This window comes from Mesoplodon bidens (genome assembly GCF_964165515.1).
Source record: "Mesoplodon bidens genome assembly, chromosome: 5".
NCBI classification, from domain to species: domain Eukaryota; kingdom Metazoa; phylum Chordata; class Mammalia; order Artiodactyla; family Ziphiidae; genus Mesoplodon; species Mesoplodon bidens.
Window position 1 is genome coordinate 3,582,050 of NC_138161.1, and position 20,287 is coordinate 3,602,336.

Sequence of the window (20,287 nt, forward strand, 5' to 3'; positions counted from 1 at the left end):
CTGGTGCAGGCACCGAGTGACACACGGGAGCCTGCTCGCACAGCGCACGTCCCCAAGCCTGGGTAATGTTCCCGCAAATGACGGAGTTATTCGGCCAACCCAGAAACCCTCTGTGGCTAAATAAGCTGTCTGCCGGGCCACCTGGGACCCCAGCTGCTGCCGGACCCTGTACAACCTTCACCTGTGTGTGACGCCAGCGCTCGAAACTTCACTGCGTTTACATCCCATGCCTAATTCAAGTGAGCAGAAGAATTCTGATCCTTTTGATAATAAAATGCCATAATTTAATTTCTTTGCAATGCAGCAGTTAAAATGTGTAAAACTCCTGTTTCCAATTCATCAAGCACTAGGTCTACCAAATCAGAAGGCCCTGCTGCCCTTATCAACACCTTGCTGGTGAACCAGAAAACGCTAAACTGACCAGGGGCCCAGCATAGCAGAATCACACTGAGGGAAAACACCTACCATTCTCTAATTGTGCGGATTTGTCCAGTGACCCATACTTTATAATTAAGGAAAAATTCCCGGACTTCTCTGGTGGCACAGCGGTTAAGAATCTGCCTGCCAATGCAGGGGACACAGGTTCAAACCCTGGTCCAGGAAGATTCCCACATGCCACGGAGTAACTAAGCCCGTGCACCACAACTACTGGGCCTGAGCTCTAGAGCCCACGAGCCACAACTACTGAAGCCCGCGCGCCTAGAGCCCGTGCTCCGCAACAAGAGAAGCCACTGCAGTGAGAAGCCCGCGCACCACAACAAAGAGTAGCCCCTGCTCGCCGCAACTAGAGAAAGCCCGCACGCAGCAACGAAGACCCAACACGGCCAGAAATAAAGAAATTATTAAAAAAATTTTTTTTAATTAAAAAGAAAAGAAAAATTCCCTGCACATGGATGCATCTAAACACATGGGGAATAAACCATCAGCAGGGCTGTTGCCAATTCACAACTCACTATGAAAGGTGTGGAAGGGAAAGCAATCCTACACACCAGGCCTCATGACCACTGAGCGGATTTTATTTTCGCACGCAAGAATGCAGAAGGACACCGAAAGGTTAATCTTTAAACTGAGCTCTCAGTGGCGAGGTGACTCTCGTCCTGAAGAGGGCTGAGGCATCCTGAACTTCAAGAGCTCCAGGTTTAGGTCCAAGAAGGTGTACGTGCTATAGTCATGATGCTGGAGATTCTTGTAGGTGGTGTTGTCAAATGGCTCAGCAGAGGTGGCGGCCGGCGGGGACCCTGCGGGGGAAACACAGCACCGGTGAGGACCTCCGACAGGGAGGGAGCTTCTGAGTGAGTCCGCACACACCCTCACACACACACACACTCACACTCACATACCAAGCATTCTACATGAACCCTTCCTGAATGCGCTGTCTACTTAGAAAAGCCCATAAAGCAAGTGTCTTCAAAAGCAAAATAATTAGCTGAAAATTTATACTAGAACATATAGCCTCAATAATGTAAGAAATGGAATAGTTTTTACAACGTGTCTTAACATCTTAACTTTGTGTACCTCTAGACTTGAAAATGCCGAGAACAGTTATGGAGGGACTTTCAGGTCATTCAAAAGATGCAGAAAAAAAGCAGATCTATTAAAAATCTGTCTCTAATAGAAATAAACCATTCACAGAAGAGAAATTTAAAAGCAGAAACTAAGTGAGCCTTTTAAGTCTCTGAACGCAAGAAAATTAGATAAAGCCCAGTGGTTTTAATAATGCCACAGTTAAGGGGAACTGGAAATGAGACGTGTAGTTTCTGTTGTTTAACTTTTTTTGAAGAAGTTGTTGGTATACTTCAGATTCACAGACTAAGAAATACTTAGCCTTATTTCTCTAAGTGGAAAAAAGAATGGAAATCCACACACCTACACAACTGGTGATCGTAAAACTAAGAGCGTGGAGGAAGCAAGACACCCGGCTCTCCTGCAATGTGACCCGCGACACGATGGAGGCACAGCGAAGCTGCGTGGGGTGACAGCTCAGGCTGGTTAAGCTCTTACTGATCCTAAACCACTGCCGTCAGGACTCTCGCCACTCCTACTCGTGCAGCACAAAAAATAACTACAGTTTTCCACTATTTGGATTCATACCAAAAGTTGTGGTTTTCATTTTTTTGGTTGTTTTAAAATAAATGATGTCTTATTTATAGAAGTGACATCTTTCCAATCTCAATAAGCAGAGTATCTTCGATGCGGTGCAGGGACATCCCAAGCAGATGCACTCTTACAGCCCAGGTGGGGAAGGTGTTGACAGCAGGGAACGAGGGTTTGGAGAACTCTTGTCCGACACCAATCCCCCTGGCGGGCGAGGAGCCAGGCAGCTGGGCTGGGAGAGCTACCAAGTCGGCCCCCCTGTAGACGCTGCCCCTGCAAGTGAGCTGCACTCCTGGGCAGTGTCTTTAGCCTCTGAAGGGCAAAGAGGATATTGGAAAAATAACACAACCATGAAAAAGGAGGGTCAAATTGTTTTCAAAGAGATTGCAGTCTGAAAACCCCCAATTCTCTGTTATCATCCTGAAGGTTTTACAAATTTACAGCAGAATGACTAACAGAGCAGCATCAGGAAAGTGGTTCTTGACGTCTGGAGAAGTCTGGCAGGCGCTGGCACTTCGCATATTTAAGAAAGAGGGAGAAGATGGAGAGGGAAGAAAACACATAAATCCTGTCAACATAGTGCAACCAGTAAGTATAATTACAGGTAATGTAAATTGGGCAAGGGGGAGGCTTTAAAAAGAAGAGAGCAGACAGGAGGGAGCGGGGTTTGTCAGTGATGAGTTTTCAAGAGCCACAGATCTGAAAACGGGAGAACTGCTTCACTGTTTTGCCATGATCCACCTAAAGCACACTGCATTTTATGAAGTTCAAAGCGCAAGAAAATGGTAAAATAATAGGAATAAAGTTTCCCTTTAAAAACTTAGGGTAGCAAAAAAGCCCTTCATAAAAATTCAGAATAGAAAAGCAAAGCAGCCCATTGCGCTTTTTAGGAGCAGGAACCGTCTCGTGTAAATTAAGACTCGTGCATTTCACGGCTGCCTTCATGTCACGGCTTTACTCCCTCAAATGCACTTTTCCCTTAGGCATAAAGATGCTGAAAGCAACAGCCTGTCTGGCTCACCTGAAGACCATCACTACAAGTGTAACTATCGCCCCTCACCTGTGCGAGTTTAATAGGACAGCCCCCCTCCACTCGGTGACATGCTCTGCAGGTTCAAGAAAGGAACACTTAAACACCCTCAAAAGTTAAGGATGATGATGTTAAATTGCCTATTTGCACAAGGTATACTGGTTAAGGGACAGCCCAAGAGTGCCAAGGGCATACTCTTCCACTGTGACATAAACTTTAAATGTTTCAGGAATTTTTATCCATAATTAACATATAACCCTCAGCTTATCCGAGACAGTGCTATAGGCCATATTCCTATTACAGAATGTGATCAAGCGTAAGGCCTCTTCAGATCACACAGCTCTTCAGTCTCGCCCACCAGCCCAGGACAAGAAGAGCTCTCAGCCACACGTCAAGGTGTACCCTGTGTGCCGTCCTGGCCTTCCACCGGAGTTGCTGAGTCTTCGATGATTCCGCGCTTTTCCTCAAGCTTCAGAACTCCTGTCTTTTCATCCAAAACGTCTTCGTTGTGAACAGGGACTGGCTTCAAAGTTTTCACTGGTAGCTGATCTTCCGAAATCTCTTCCTTAGCCTTCAAGATTCCTTCTGCTACTTGCTTTCCCAGATTTTCTTTTTTGAACAGGGAAAGAGCCGCCTCCCCATCAGGCTCTGGTACTTGTTTCTCCGAAAGCCTTTCTTTAAAGGTCTCAGGAGTCGCTGGCAGCCGTCTTCCTACTCTGGTTTCTGCAGACTGAGTGGGCGCTGGGCCGCCATTCGGTCGCGTGGATAATCCTGATTTCGTACGGTTGGATACGGTTTTTTTAACTACTAGTGGCTTCTGGCTTTCTTTATCTATTTCATTTGATGTAGATACTTTCTGCCATTGGTTTTCCTTTACATCTTGCTCCATACACTTTTCACCTGCGTGTGACTTGGGTGCTGTGGTTTTTGGTTTGGGGTCTTTTCTGTCCTCTGATGGTTGACTGGAGGCCCCTTTCTTTTTTGCCTGGTGGGGCCTCTGTGCAGAGACGAGGTCCGGATGCGGCCGCTGTGATACACTCTTCTCTTGTGCAGGTATTTCAATTGGGGGGGCCCCATCTGCAGAGGAATGGGAGGCCTCTGCTACGGGAAACCCTCCTCTGCGTTTGCTCGTTGCCTGAGGACCCGCTTCTGAGCTGTCACCCTCGTCGTCAGACTCGGAATCAGAGGAGCTGGACGAAGATGAAGACGAAGATGAATCATCCGTCCCTTTCCTGCTCTGCTGGGCTCCTTCTGAATCAGAACCCTGTTTACTGAATGGAGGTGCAACCTTCTGAGGAAACTCTACCAAAGTCTTTCTTGGCAAAAGCTTCAGAACCCCTTGGTCTGTGGGCGGCATGCTGGCATCGGGGTTAGGGCCAGCTAGCACCCTGCCTTGGTTCACAACTGGTGGGGAAGAAGTGGGTGAAGGTACGTTTTTAGACAATTCATCTGCTGTTGGGGTGGCTAGCTGCTGGCCCCTCTCCTTTGGTTCCACTACATCTAGGAAATGGCATAAAGAGGAAGATTATTTTTAATATTTAGTAAAACAGTGAAAATTCACCAAGGCCACAGACATTTCATTACATATCACCTTGTTATTGACAATATCTTCAACGTAATCATCTTATGAACTGTTCCGTCAAAACCCACTCTTAAGTGAAAGGCAAGCCACACAAGTCAGAGAACAGTAAAAAACATAGATGTTTTTCTTGGTAGCTGAAACTTTTTAAGATGGGATTTTTTACCAATAGAAGTAACAATCTTGTCTCCATTTTTCGCAGCGAGAGCTTCTGGATGGTAATTATTTTTTAAGCTACCATTTCATCTAAATTTAAGACAAACTATAGTTTCAGATGATGAAGTTTTAGAAATGTATCATTTCTTAAATCCCTAAAAAAATGGGTGCACCTCAAATATTTTAAAAAAATTACCCGTATTGTATGAACTTGAACTTTCTGAACAAAACAGCAAAGCAGAAGTAGAGACAGTAGCCTGGTTTGGGTCTGGGGTGAGCATATGCATGAGTTTAAGAGTGGGAGATCAGACGGAGGGGATAAGGTGATTCAAATGCAGGTGCCCTGAGAGGAAGAGAAGTCCTGCAAAATCACATCATTTGGGGATTTCTTCTGCCAAGGAAAAGTATTACAAGACCAGAAAAGTCTAAAATAATTTAGTATCATATATATCATTGGAAACAATGAGTTTTAAGCTGTTACAAAAAGGTGCTGATATAAAAGTCTTAGACTTTGTACAGTCAGTTACAAAAGCAAATGAAAGCCCACCACAGTACATTCATGAGAGCTCATTTCATTCAATTTTCTCAAGTGCTAAATCTTTTTTAACCATACAGATTAGAAGAAAAATACAGGACAAGTTTTTATAAATTAAAATTACTTTTCAAATCTCTTAAGTGCATTCCTTACTTTCAAGTCTCAGAGTCTACTTTATACTAAAAAGTATACTACTTCTTTAAAGCGGAAAAAAATGTATTTCTAACTTTACCATCTTACTGGTACCCAAAAAAGTTTCTAATTGTTTTCTGAGCTCAGGAACTCTCTCTCTATATATACAAAACAGAATGACAGAAAATGGTCAAAGAAAACTGAGGAATAACCAGAAATAATCGGAAATGGGCCAGAGAGAGGTTAATGGGCAGTGTAAGAGGATATGACTGAACAGCTGGAGCAGTGGGTCACTGTTTAAAAAACCATCACCACGTCACCTCCACCCCCCCCACCCCCTCTGCCACGCCCTGTCTGATTCTGTGGCTGTGTGCCACCCCAGAATCTGCATTCTGACTGCAGGAGCAGAACAGAGCGCCAGGATCGTGTTAAACATAAAACCATGGCAAAGGCATGTGTGTGCACTTGAACTCTCTCTCTCTGTCTTTCTAAACCATACCTGATACAGCCCCAAAATTCCTATAAGCAACGGGTAACACAGGCTGGTCTCCAAACCCTGCTAGCCTGCTCACCTGCATCATTAATCCACTTTTATGCTGAGCGTGTACTTTCCAAGTGTGAAAAATTAACTTAAAATAAGGCTTATTTTAAATAGGCTGCTATCTAATCACTATGCCTCAGTCTTCTAAAATTTATTGTGGAGATTTTAAAAAATGTAAATAAGTTATTAAAACGTTAGAGTTTATCACCTATTGAAAACAGAAAGAAAATTTCAAATGATATAGTTTATTTTGTTTGAAAAAGGAAACTTATTTAATGTTATAAGAACATGAATTAATATTCTTATTAACATTAACATATAATGTTAATAAGAACATTAGTGTTTTAAAATATCTTTGATTCAGGCTTAGTTATTGGGACAATTCCATGGAAAGGCTAATAGAATAAACCACAGTAGCATAGTTGCTTTTTATTAAGAGCCAATCTCTGACCTGCTGCAGCACAGGCCCAGCGTCCTCTGTGACTCAGCAGGAAGCCTGCCACGATGATCTGTAGCTGCCACCAGTGACCTCTGGGCCAAAGTGCCAGTGTGGACACCACGCCTGCATTCACAGTGCAGGATGTCACCTGGAGACACAACCATCGGGTACAGGAACAATGGCTCTCACTCTGAATGTAAGTATGACTTTACCTGTTTGTTTTCATGAAACCTCTTGCGTTTCTAAAGGCGGGATGCCTGCATACTCTGAAAACGTTTTAGTTTCAGTGTGACTTTCCTTGAAAGATAAATATACGAAAACACAAAGCTACTTAAATAAGACTAGCCACGGAGACACCCCTCCCAGCACAAGAGGGGGGCTTTCGGGGATGGTTTCGAACCCTCAGAGATCATCACAACCCACGTAAATAAAGGTCTACAAACACTAGTGACAGCGCAGAGACACGAGTTCTCTTATTGCTTCTCTATGTCCCCTCAATTTGAATTTCCTGAATTTCTTTCCTGCTCATTGAAAAGCAAGGGAGGGCATGATCTTCAACTTTTTAGTAGTCCCCTACTGAAAGTAAAAATGACTTCGGTGTTCGAAACAGATCAGCAGCCTTGCAATACCGCCACATCTTGTCAGTAGGTCACAAAACTAATTTCAGAAACAAAGGTGCATTTCAACAAGATGTGAAAGAATACAGTTATTCAAATTCTATATGGTAACTAAAACCTCTTTTTACATTTGTTACTATTAAAAAGAGTATTTTTGGGCCTCCCTGGTGGCGCAGTGGTTGAGAGTCCGCCTGCCGATGCAGGGGACACGGGTTCGTGCCCCGGTCTGGGAGGATCCCACATGCCGCGGAGCGGCTGGGCCCGTGAGCCATGGCCGCTGAGCCTGAGCGTCCGGAGCCTGTGCTCCGCAACGGGAGAGGCCACAACAGTGAGAGGCCCGCGTACCGCAAAAAAAAAAAAAAAAGAGTATTTTTTGGTTTTGGTTTTGGTTTTGGTTTTGTTTTTGTTTTATGGTAGGCGGGCCTCTCACTGTTGTGGCCTGTTCCGTTGCGGAGCACAGGCTCCGGACGCACAGGCTCAGCGGCCATGGCTCACGGGCCCAGCCGCTCCGCGGCATGTGGGATCTTCCAGGACCAGGGCACGAACCCGCGTCCCCTGCATCGGCAGGCGGACTCAACCATTGCGCCACCAGGGAAGCCCCTTGGTTTTGGTTTTAATGAACATGCGAGAACTGACTTTTTTCAGAGGCAAGACAGCACATTGCTTATAAATATGGGCTGTGGGGCCTTACTGCCTGGGCTCCACTACCGACATCTGTGTGACCTTGGGCAGCTCAGGAGTCCCCCGTCCACTTTCTCAAATATAACCCAGGGATACTAATGGTACCTTCTCACAGGGTGTGGAGGGGAGATACGGAGTGCTTGAAACAGTGCCTAGCAACGCCGGTTAGAATTAAATACATCAAACCTCTATTTCCGGAGAGTCCTCATTTCTCAAACTAGAATAGGGACTTGAAGTAGATAACTAACTTTGGCTTCTTGACAGAGTCTTTAACAAGCGACATAGGACTTATCCAGTCCATGGTTTATTACTGATTATTGCAAACTTCAACCTAGTGATGGAATTCACCAGAACATCAAAGCTGGCAAGCCAGGCAGCTGTGCAGGGGAGGCGCCCACTTGGAGACCCGGATCCTGATGTGTGTGCTCACCGTCTGGCAGCTCCCCTCAGGAAGGACGTGTGGGCTACGATGAGCTGGCGCCCCGGGGGGAACAATGGAGAGCCCAGATGCAGATCCCCGGACTAGATGGGAACCCAAGGGTGAGCGCCCAGCGCCCCGTGTGCATGCAGGCAACTTTCCCTAGAGCTTCCAAAACCACCCACAGTGGCAATGCGCCACTGGCGGGCCAAAGCCATTTCTGTATCTCCCACTCACCAATCACTGACACTTCGGGAGAAATACTGAGGCCTGCACACGCTGACTTAGAAGCATCATTGCTTCTTCTTCACGGAGGGATTGTAATTATGTTTTAAATTCTGAGATACACTCGGGCTTCCCTGGTGGCGCAGTGGTTGAGAGTCCGCCTGCCGATACAGGGGACGCGGGTTCGTGCCCCGGTCCGGGAAGATCCCACATGCCGCGGAGCGGCTGGGCCCGTGAGTGATGGCCGCTGAGCCTGCGCGTCCGGAGCCTGTGCTCCGCGACGGGAGAGGCCACAGCAGCGAGAGGCCTGCGTACCGCCAAAAAAAAAAAAAAAAAAAATTCTGAGATACAAACATGATGTGCATTAAAGACGGTGTAGCTAAAAACTGTCCTCCCATCTGACAGCACATACACGTGACACGCGGGTCATCAGTCTCACATCGACCAGGCCAAGACGGGCGCGCCGAGCCGCTCAACGCGGAGGAACCCCGAGGGCGGCAGGGCCCGCCACGCCCAGAGGCAGAAGGTACATGAGCCCAAGGCCAACTCCCAGCTCAGTGTTCCCTTCTCGTAACTGCACCCCAAACTGCCACAGGATGAAGTATTCCATTTCTACTCATACACAGAAGCACGTTTGTAAAAAGGGGGATCTTTGGGAAAAAGGAGAGTCCTTATGTTTAAGAAACCTCTTTAAAAACGTACAGATTAAAAAGAAAACAGAATACTGGCTTTAAAAACACCGCAGGTACAGGACAGAAAACAACGTTCCTGTTGAATTCGGACGGGGGCGCGGAGACACCACAGGCAGGGTACACCTCCTCAGCGTGGATGGATGGCGCGTGAAAGGCAGCGGGTGGCTGGCTCTCTCAACAGCGCGCGGACGTTTTATAGGCTGCCCATGTCTCCGTGGGCAGAGGAAGGGGGACTAAACAGAAGTGTCCACACACTTTTCAAGCATTCAAACTGAGGAAATGATATTTTGATGAAAATAAGACAAACTCAAGTTATCATTCTAAACCCCATACAGTCAAAGATTTATAAAGAGACTATATATATCATATGTATATATTAAGAGTTAACTAGGGTTTCGTCAGTTAAAACTGAACGCAATGGACCTGGATTATAATCAGGTTTTTTTTTTTTTTTTGATTAATTTATACCCTTTATTCTTTTTTTCATATTGTTTTTTTTTTTTTTTTTTGCGGTACGCAGGCCTCTCACTGTTGTGGCCTCTCCCGTTGCGGAGCACAGGCTCCGGACGCGCAGGCTCAGCGGCCATGGCTCACGGGCCCAGCCGCTCCGCGGCATGTGGGATCTTCCCGGACCGGGGCACGAACCCGTGTCCCCTGCATCGGCAGGCGGACTCTCAACCAGTGCGCCACCAGGGAAGCCCCTATAATCAGGTTTATACTGCTGCATTTCCTGCTTTCCTCCTATGAGGACATACTACATTGGATTCAGGGGAAGAAGTCAAAACTGGTGATAAAAGTCAAAATGACTGTGGAAAGAGCTGGAAGCAGGTAAGAATCATGCTTCACCAAAGTGAGTCATAATGGAAAACGGTGCCTGCTCCTAACTCTCTCTCCACAGTCGTAAAAGGATGCCTGCAATCCTGGGCTATGACCAAGCAAAGCCTGGGAGACTATGGATAAGTCCCAGAGACAATGAAAAGTCACAATCGGGGAAGAAAAAAAAGGTGGGGTTCACAGCTACTTCACGGGAGTATGGGAATCGGTATTAGGGCCACGTAGATGCCACAGAGCCAGCATACTCTGCATTCTGTTGCTATCCGTGGAGTCTGGCATTTAGAAAATACAGAGAGAACAGTTCAGGGCTAATCGCTGAGTTCAGCCTTAACAGAGTTAACTGTTATGTTACTGATGTGTTTGGTCTAAAGCCTGTTACAGATCCTATGTCTGATTATAACCTGGACACTGCTAGAAACGAAGAGCCCAGTTATGTAGCGAGTAAACTCCTCTTCCTGCTTGGGAAGCTGACTGATTTACTCTGTATTGTCTCCCTTATGACGACCACTAAAATCTTACTTTTTGGTGGACTTTGCTTCTTGGGATTCGGTGGCAATCCCTTTTCATTCTTTCCTGATTGTGCAGAGAGAGAAACTGTAGAAGCAAGTCCTCGAAACACTCCTGCTTCTAGGAGCACAGTCTGACAAAAGAATGGCACAAATACGAATATTTTAGAGTAATACCCTTTTTAACAGCTATTACGACATAAATACTATGTATTATTATGACATATAAATGCTTTGCATACATATGGCATATTTCTAACAGTTATTACAATTCTCTTAATCTATGTGTATTATGGAAATTTGGGAAAACACAACAAAAGCTGCAAGAAAAAAACACCTGAGTTCAAGGACAGTCACTATTAACATTTGGGTATTTCTCCAACCAGACTTTCTCCTGAGCGTACTGTTTTGTACTCTCCAATTACCTATCAACCTACAAAATACCGATTCTTTTCATAAAATGTTTTCCTGTACTTAGAATATAAAGTAGAAGCACTATCTAGCCATGGAAAATAATGTAGATGAATAATAGTTGCTTCAAAACTGCCTACCATATATCATAAGTGGAAAGCATTTTATAGAGCGTTAATTCACTCAGCATACACTTACTAAGGCCTGCTATGTGCTGGGCACTGTTCCAGATGCTGGACACATTACAGAGGTGCCTACAGTCCACATATGAGAATGAAACATTTGCTTCTTATGGTTATGACGTCAGCACGTGTGCATATGTATACATGAAAGCTAAAAAAAAAAATGAACTGGGACCAGATATGCAGAGGTAAATAGTGGCCTGACAACAGATCTCCCCTCCAACCACCTGTACTTCATTTTGCCACGAACAGTTCTTGCTTTTGTAATAACAGCCCCTTTTCATTTTAAAGATAGTGAAGAGGACTTCGCTTTTCCTGTATGGAGAAAAAAAGCCCTTCTTTCTTCCTTTTTTTTCACAGATAAGGTAACGTAAGCTGGCTTCACATGGCTGCCTCGTAAGTTACCGGGTCAACCAGGTGCCTGAAAGTGTCCTCACTTCCTCGCGGGTTAAATAAGCAGTAGAGACACTGTCCTCAAGAGTTCGGACAGGGCTCGGCGCGGGGCACCAGCGGCCCCCACGCCTGTCGGAGGCCCGGACCGCACACCGGAGGTTCCCGGTGATCCAGGACCAGAGGGAGCGGTGGCCGGGGTCGCCGGGACCCTCGCCGCTCCCCAGGCCCGGCCCGGCCCGGCCCCCGACCCGGCGTCCTCTCCTCGGCCCGGGAAGTGGGGTCAGCGGCGTCCCCGGACGTCTGGAGGTGACCGTCAGGACCGCAGCCCTCGCCCCGCCCTCCGCGGGCTCCCGGGCGCCGGCCCCGCCCGGCCCCCCTTTACCTTCAGCCCCCCGGCTAGTCCTTGCCGCAGCAGAAGCGACGCGGCGGTGGCCATGACGGGGCCGCTGGCCGGGGGAACAGGCCGGGCGGGAAAAGGTCACACCTAACAGACGCGGCCGCAGCGCGCCCTCTGCCACCTGAGAGCCCGCCCCCTAGGATGAAGGCGCCAATCACAGGCAGGGACGGGGCAGGGCGGGGCTCCGGCTGCTGCGCGCGCACCACCGCCGAGGTTCTGCGCGCGCATCCTGGCGGCCTCCAGGTTCCCCGCGCTGCGCCTCGAGGCCACGCCCCCGGGAAGAGCCACCAATCACTGGAGGTTGGGGCCCGCGGACCCGGACGGCGCGGCGGCCTGGGCGCTGCGTCACCGAAGTGGTCTTTGTGGGTGTCATTTCCTGTCCTCCGACCGGAGTGGTTACCTGTGGCCACCCTGCAGGGCAGCCTCAGGTGGGACCGTGGACGCTCTTTTGGCCTGTGACCGCACTAGTCCCGGAGCCAAGCAGATCAAAAGTGCAAGCTTTAGTTTACTTGAGTGTTTATAACTTGCGGTGCAGACTCCCCCAAGTTAGGCATAGACATGGAGTAGGTGTAGTTAGTTACTGGCTTCCTTCTCCCCCATTGATCGCGCCTTCACTCCCCACTCCTGCCTATGCCCGGTGCCGGGAAGCATTCCAACCAAGAGGAGCATACCCACACCTCACCTCCACCCGGGAGAGGCCCTCCACCTTGGCTAAGGCTGGAGACTCATACAAGTGCCAGATAAATGGGCAGAACAGATACCCCGTGAAACCGTGCCCCGTAGGGTTAAAAGGAAAAGCATCCCCATAGGATTAACAGAAACTGGTGACTGACAGAAATACCTGAGCTTGTCTGACAGAATAGCAGCTAAAGGAACAACAGCTCGCTAAAAACTCTGCTTTTAACCTGCCTTCACTGACCCAGCTCACCTTAATTACTTTTGACTCCTTAGTCACCCCTATAGATAACACCTCTGACCTATGGGTCACTGTAGTAATGGAGGCTTTAGTGGTTTTTCAGGAACTTGGGGTGGGCTCCTGTCCAGTTCAAGCCGTCTAAGACTGGTTGGTCACCAACCCTAAAACTGGGCCCGTGCCAGGTGTCGGACGAATGACCTCTTGAGATCAGAGGGTGGAAAACTCCACCCTCAGGTCATGCTAATCAGGAGGGACAGATGTCACCGTGAGGGATTTTAGTGCTTTTCTAGATATTTGCCTCATAACATCTTCTCCTGAAAAGCTCTAACTATCTGAAGGCCTGTTCTGCCAGTTTTTCCCAGAGCACAGAGGGCCTCATTCCTGATCTCCACCCTGAGCTCCTTTCAGGGGGTGTTGAAGGTGAGCAGTTGCAGTGGTGGGTGACCTCATCTTTGTAGAGGCAGATGGCAAGTGGCAATTTGTAGCTGGCACCAGCACCTAAGCCTGGGGTGAGCAGGACCTCCTTGGAAGCTGCTGCAGTCAGGTGGGGAGGTTAAGGCAGGCGTACAGGACATTTGGCCAAACGGAACAGAAGCAACAGGGCCAAGTGCAAGAGGCAAATAGGAAATAGAAAAATCAAGCAGAGGCCAGAGAAAGGGCCCGTGGCTTCACAAGTATTTGTGGAGAGGGGATTATATCTTATTTCACAGTCAGCTGGAGAAGTGTCGGCTAGATTTTGCTGCCAGTGGGGGTTGTTCCTCAGTTGTTAATTCTCTGCCCTAGTCGTGCTGCAGGCACCATCACCTCTGCCTGAAGTTCTAGCAAGTGCTGATCCAGCGTTTTTAGGCAAAGCCTCAAAAACTTGTGTTTGTCTATATTCCTTAATGAATCACATAAAATTCTATCTAAACTATTAGGAATCCACCACCCACCCAAACAAGGGTGAATTAAACTTCTTTTTAAGGTAACTAGATAACTTGGGCATCACTTGGACCCAGTGATGGGTCCTGAACTCAAAGGTGTTTGGGTCAAAGAGGAAAATTAACATACTCAGCTATCACACCTTCCATACGCATGACCTCGCTCTGCATCCTGGACTCATATGTACATACTTTGTAAGCCCCGAAGGAAATGTATTATGGCATTATCCTACGTAAATAAGTATGATTTAATTATGTCTTAAATTAAGATTTATTTAAAACAAACTTTCAATAACAGTGTAGTTTTTTTTTTTTTTTTTTTTTTTTTTTTTTGGCTGTATGCGGGCCTCTCACTGTTGTGGCCTCTCCCGTTGCGGAGCACAGGCTCCGGACGCGCAGGCTCAGCAGCCATGGCTCACGGGCCCAGCCGCTCCACGGCATGTGGGATCCTCCCGGACCGGGGCACGAACCCGCGTCCCCTGCATCGGCAGGCGGACTCCCAACCACTTGCGCCACCAGGGAAGCCCGAGTTTTAAAATTTATTTTTATTGGAGTATAGTTGATTTACAATGTTGTGTTAGTTTCAGGTGTACAGCAAAGTGATTCAGTTACATATATATTTTTTTTTCAGAGTCTTTTCCCATGTAGATTATTACAAAATACTGAGTATAGTTCCCTGTGCTATACAGTAGGTTCTTGTTGTTTATTTTATATATAGTAGTGTGTATATAATAACAGTGTAGTTTAAAACTATTGTTTAGAATGACCATACATAGTATGCCTTACTAAGTTAGTAAGATAATTTTCTTTTTAATAATAGAATTAAAAAAACAGGTTGCTCAGCAAACAGGAAAAGTAAATTTAAAAGCTTTTATATAAAGAAAAAATAAGAAAATAAAGTTGAAGTTATACTGGATGTACCTAAAACTGTGTTTTAAAACATATGTAATGACTTCTATTTCTGGCAGTATGTGGCCACGAGATGTAATGAAAAGCCCTCGGGTTACAAAACATGTAGCAATGCTGGGAACAATATTACAAGCATAATTTCAAACGACCAGTTCCGTTCTCACGCCAGTTCTGTTTTCCATGGTCTCTGCTGGTTCCTATTCATGACTGCTGGGCAGTGATGTACTGGAAGCTCGTGTTTCTGGGCTCTTCTCTGTGGGAATTCCCAAGTTCCGGGTTGAATGTGCATTCCTCCCGAGTGGATTTGGGTTTTGCAATACCTTTCTTAGTGCTGGTTGTCTTGGTCTAGTGTGATCATGTTTTTCACAGTCTGGAGTGTCCTGGACCACAGGAAGTGTGTGTCTCCAGGGGCTCCAAAACAGAAGCCAGAAACTACAAGAAGCCAGCACTGCCCTGGGAGCATTTGCTGATCTCAGTAAGCCAAAGCGTTGGTTTAACTGACATCAGAAGAGGAGACAAGACTTTGGCCCTGAGGACACTTGGGAGTGGGCTGGAGAGCACCAGAGGAAGCCCTTGCAGAGCTCCCCTTGGTGACAGGGTGAACCTGGGCAAAGCCACCCGCTAGCAAAAAATCTGCAAAGAAAGTCCACAGGAAATGTGTCTATCTCAGGTGGGGATAAATATCTCAAGGCCTATTCTTCTCTTGAGTCTGGGGTTAAAACATACACATGCCTCCCATGGTCCAGGACATGCCAAGCCCTAAAATTAAAATTTCTCTTTAGCAAAAGATATTATAAAAATTGAAATGACAGGGCTTCCCTGGTGGCGCTGTGGTTGAGAGTCCGCCTGCCGATGCAGGGGACATGGGTTCGTGCCCCGGTCCGGGAGGATCCCACATGCCGCGGAGCGGCTGGGCCCGTGAGCCATGGCTGCTGAGCCTGCGCGTCCGGAGCCTGTGCTCCACAACGGGAGAGGCCACAACAGTGAGAGGCCCGCGTACCGCAAAAAAAAAAAAAAAAAAAAAAGTGAAATGACAAGCCACAAACCGGGAAGTCATCTAACTCGTGAGGAATTGGTATCCAAAATACATAAAGTGTTTCCTACTTATTAACAAGGGGGACAAGCCACCCAAACAAATCCGATAGGGGCGACCTCTGGAGGGGATGTGGGAGACTGGAGTGAGGCCTACATGGAAGGGAGACTTGGGGCTTCACTTCTATTTGTAATGGTTAGTTCTTTTTTTTTTTGGTGGTTTAAAACAAATTTATTTTCTCACAGTTCCGGAGGTTAGAAGTCCAGTAATGGTTAGTTCTTAAGGTGTATTGGGGGTACATGAGTGTTTGTTCTCTTATGTGCATGGTTTTGATTTGTAAGAAATATTTCATAACGCATTTTGATGAGTTAAAAAAAAACCCACAAATGTTTGGTTTCATTTGGTGCTTCAAAGTTATATGATTGTTTTCTTTCCTTTTTTCTTTTTTTACTTTTTGGCCATGCCATGAATCATGTGGGATCTTGGTTCCCGAATCAGGGATCCAACCTGTGCCCCCTGCCGTGGAAGCACAGAGTCTTAACCACTGGACCACCAGGGAAGTCCTGATATGATCGTTTCAGATGCCCACTGTTTCATGGAAAAGATGTAGATTCCAATGATACTACTAGAAAGTCTGTCTTCTTGTACACTGACATGATGACTAGGATTATCCAGCAAGGTCCTGTGTATATGAATCCCGCATATATAACCATGCTCTAACTCATTCTAGATGGACCAACTGGGATAAAACTTGCATCCAGCTCGGAAGATCTGCTTTCACGTTTCTCCCACCTCACCAAGTGGCTGTTACCAGAGACTTTCCAAGCCTCTGATGGACAAAGGTCGCTACCAACCAAGCGAGAAGCTGAGCGCTGCTACTAAGAACTTAGTTGTCATAATACCAGTGTCCTCAAGATGAAAATATGTGTCGTAGTAGCCTGCGAGGGCTGCTGTAACAAAGGACCACAAACTGGGTGGCTTAAAACAACAGAAATGTATTGTCTCACAGTTTTTCCTGGAGGTTGGAGTCCTAAATCGAGGTGTCAGCAGGGCCACACACCCCCTGAGATCCTGGGTAGAATCTTTTCTTGCCTCTTCCTAGCTGTGGTGGCCAGCAGTCCTTGCTGTCCCTAGGTTTCTGCTGCATCAGTCCAGTCTCTGCCTCTGTCTTCACAAGGCGTACTCCTTGTGTGTCTTCACTGAGTCTTCCTTCTATGCATGTCTGTGTATCTAAATTCCCCGCTATTATAAGGACACCGGTCATATTGGATTAGAGCCCACCCTAATGACCTCATTATAACTTGATTACCTCTGTAAAGACCCTCTCTCCAAATAGGGTCATAGTCTGAGGTCCTGGGGGTTAGGGCTTCCATATATCTTCAGTATATCTGGGGGAAACACAATTCAACCCATAACATATGTCAAAACCATGCCAAATGGGAGATTTTGAGTGACTTTATTTTTTTTTTTAGTGGAAAAAAATTTTAAGCTTTATTGAGATATAATTGACAAAACATTGTGTAAGTTTAAGGTGAATAATGTAATGATTTGACATATGTACAGTTGACCTTTGAACAACAGGGTTTGAACTGCATGGGTCCACTTCTACCTGTATTTTTTTTCAATAAATATAGTACCTGTATTTTCCTTTTACAGATCTTTACGTTAACTAAGCGTAGGGAAAAGTTTGTGTTCAATTAGCAATCACAATATGTGGAATCAAAAGAACTGGGGTGTGAGTCCTGATTCGGAACAAATTGCGTCCGCTTCCTGCCCTTTGAGGCAGAGATAGCAGTACATGCATTTCGACTGCACAGGGGGTTGGCGCCCCAACCCCTGAGTTGGTCAAGGGTCAAGTGTATATATTGCAAATTATTACCACAGTAAGGTTAGTTACCACTCCCCTCGCCTCACATAGGTATAATTTTTGTGTGTATGGTGAGAACTTTTAAGATCTACTCTATTAAATTTCCAGTATACAATCCAATATTCCTAACTATGGTCACCATGTTGTACATTACATGCCCAGTATTTATTCATCTTATAACTGGAGGTTTGTAGCCTTTGACCACCTTCATCCATTTTCCCCTGATTCCCCACTGCAACCCCTGCCCCTGCCAACTGCCAATCTGCTCTGTTTCTATGAGTTTGGTTTTTTTATTCCACATATAAATAAGATTATACAGTATTCATCTTTTTCTGTCTGTCTTACTTCACACAGAATCATGCCCTCTAGTTTCATCCATGTTGTTGCAATGGTGCAGTAGCAGGATTTACTTCTTTTTTATGGCTGAATTATATATACATATATATATATATATATGTATATATATATATGTAGCATTTTCTTTTTTCTTCTCTTTTGCATACAATTTTTATTTTATTTTTTATTGAGATATAGTTGACATATAACATTGTATTAGTTCCAGGTGTACAGCATAATGATTCAGTATTTGTGTACATTGTGAAATGAGGACCACGGTAAGTCTAGGTAACATTCCTCACCACACATAGTTGCAAACTTTTTTTTCTTGTGATGAGGACTTTCAAGATCTATTCTCTTGACTTTTTAAAAAATTAATTAATTGATTGATTGATTTTTGGCTGCATTGGGTCTTTGCTGCCGCGCGTGGGCTTTCTCTAGTTGCCACGAGCGGGGGCTACTCTTCGTTGCGGTGCGCGGGCTTCTCATTGCGGGGGCTTCTCTTTTTGTGGAGCACGGCGTCTAGGTGTGTGGGCTCAGTGGTTGTGGCTCTCGGGCTTAGCTGCTCTGCAGCAGGTGGGATCTTCCCGGACCAGGGCTCGAACCCGTGTACCCTGTATTGGCAGGTGGATTCTTAACCCCTGCGCCACCAGGGAAGCCCCTTCAATTTGATTTGATTAAAATTAAAAAGGTAGATGTTATCATGAAATTTGATGAAAAAATCTTGAGGAAAATAAGTCTTGTTGGCACAAGTACTATAAGAATTCAAAGTATGAGGCAAGTGATTTATCAACTCAAGAAGTTCAAAATGCTTAAGTTTTGTTTACATCTGATGGTCAAGTACAGATCTTTAAGTTTTCATTTACACCTGCTCTGTGTCTTTTGATACAATGCAGGATTCCTCTTAAGTCTTTATTATTTTTCCTCCAAATAACAAATAATAAAGACTTAAGAGGAATAGTGCAACTCCAAAAGAATTGTAGTTATTTCTCGAGGTTGTAACCTATAGCATGAAAGTAGTGAAGCTTCAAGGTCAGTTTAAATACGCACATTACAGTTAATTGTATCTGTTAGAGTGTGTGTTACAGAACATTTAAAACCATGTAAACCACGATTGTAAAGAAAGTTAAATTTGCCGGCAAGCCTGCTGATGACTGGCTGCCCCTTTCTAGGATCTCTGTGGTCTTGATATTGTTATCCCACCCAGAAGAGAAACTGTAAATTCACCTGCAGGCTTGAAAAATACCCCAGACCATGAGTATGGACTTTCACTGTACCGGCTAGGTTAGCTGAATAGAAATGATGTTTATAGCCGATTCACCTCCAGAAACACTGTGGAGCCTCCTGCTTCCTCTGGTTTCTGCCCAGCGTCAATCCCTCCTTGGAAGCTCCCTTGCAATGATCTCATGTGAGTCTCCGGCTTAGCTCCTGCCCCTTCTCCCCACCCCCAACCCCCCAACACCCCGCCCCCAGCCCTCTGCGTTCTCTGTTCTGTGATACAGACTCTCTTCCATCTTCTGCCTCCATGAAAGCCCCTTTTACCTCATTGCCTTAAAGGAAGCCCAGCTTTTCCCAAGCATTCTGCTTTTTTTTTTTTTTAATATTTATTTCATTTTTGGCTGCGGGTCTTAGCTGCGGCATGCGGGTTCTTCGTTGGGATCTTTGTTGCGGCACGGGGGATCCTCCATTGCGGCATGTTGGATCCTCCACTGCAGCGTGTGGGCTCCTCATTGTGGCGTGTGGGCTCGGTAGCTGTGGCACGCAGGCTTAGTTGCTCCACGGCACGTGGGATCTTAGTTTCCCGACCAGGGATTGAACCTGAGTCCCCTGCATTGGAAGGCTGATTCTTAACCACTGGACCACCAGGGAAGTCTCCCAAGCATTCTGCTTTAAGTCTGGGTGTAAATTCATCCTTGAATCAAACTGGAGGTGGGGTTTGGGTCAGGCAGTTTCCATGCCTCATGCCTATCACAATTCCTCTTATGCAAATATAGCTGATATTTTAAGACCGCCAATTAGTTGTTCCATTTATTTACTTAGCAAATATTGAGCACTGACTTCATGCCAGGTTTTGTGGTGCAAGCTGGGGCATCGATCGGTGACTTGCCAATTTAGTAGGCATCAGTCCCTGCCTTCATGGCACTTGTAGTCTGGAGACAGACATTAAACAAGTTATCACGGTGCTGTGGATGCAAATAATGGAAAGTCAGGAGAGGCTTCCCTGATTAAGTGATGACTCCACTGTGATGAAACTGGGTGACTGGAATTAACTAGGGACATAGACAGGGTGTGGGGAGAACATTTCAGGCGGAAAGAATAGCACGCGCTAAGGTCCTGTGGTTAGTAGGACCATTGTTCCAGTGAAAGGAAGGGTAGTCGCGGCTAGAGCACTGAGACTGAAGCGGGCCTGGTAGGGAAGGAGGCTGCAGAGTCGTTAGGAGGCA

The 20,287-nt window shown here is 46.1% G+C and overlaps 1 protein-coding gene across 3 annotated transcripts; it reads right to left on the bottom strand.

Moving 5' to 3' along the window:
- Positions 1-258: 258 nt before the first annotated feature.
- NDUFV3 (NADH:ubiquinone oxidoreductase subunit V3) lies at positions 259-11,983 on the bottom strand. Of its 3 annotated transcripts, none has more exons than XM_081234247.1 (4): positions 11,848-11,983; positions 10,493-10,613; positions 3,527-4,624; positions 259-1,238 (listed from the first exon to the last, which is right to left on the bottom strand). In XM_081234247.1, exons 1-4 carry the CDS (start codon positions 11,899-11,901, stop codon positions 1,075-1,077), a joined length of 1,437 nt encoding a protein of 478 aa, XP_081090373.1. In that variant the 5' UTR covers positions 11,902-11,983; the 3' UTR covers positions 259-1,074. The 3 variants fall into 3 exon arrangements, with proteins under 3 accessions (XP_081090373.1, XP_081090374.1, XP_081090375.1); XM_081234248.1 differs by lacking the exon at positions 11,848-11,983 and adding an exon at positions 8,460-8,560 and having other exon boundaries at positions 10,493-10,516; XM_081234249.1 differs by lacking the exon at positions 3,527-4,624.
- Positions 11,984-20,287: the final 8,304 nt, after the last annotated feature.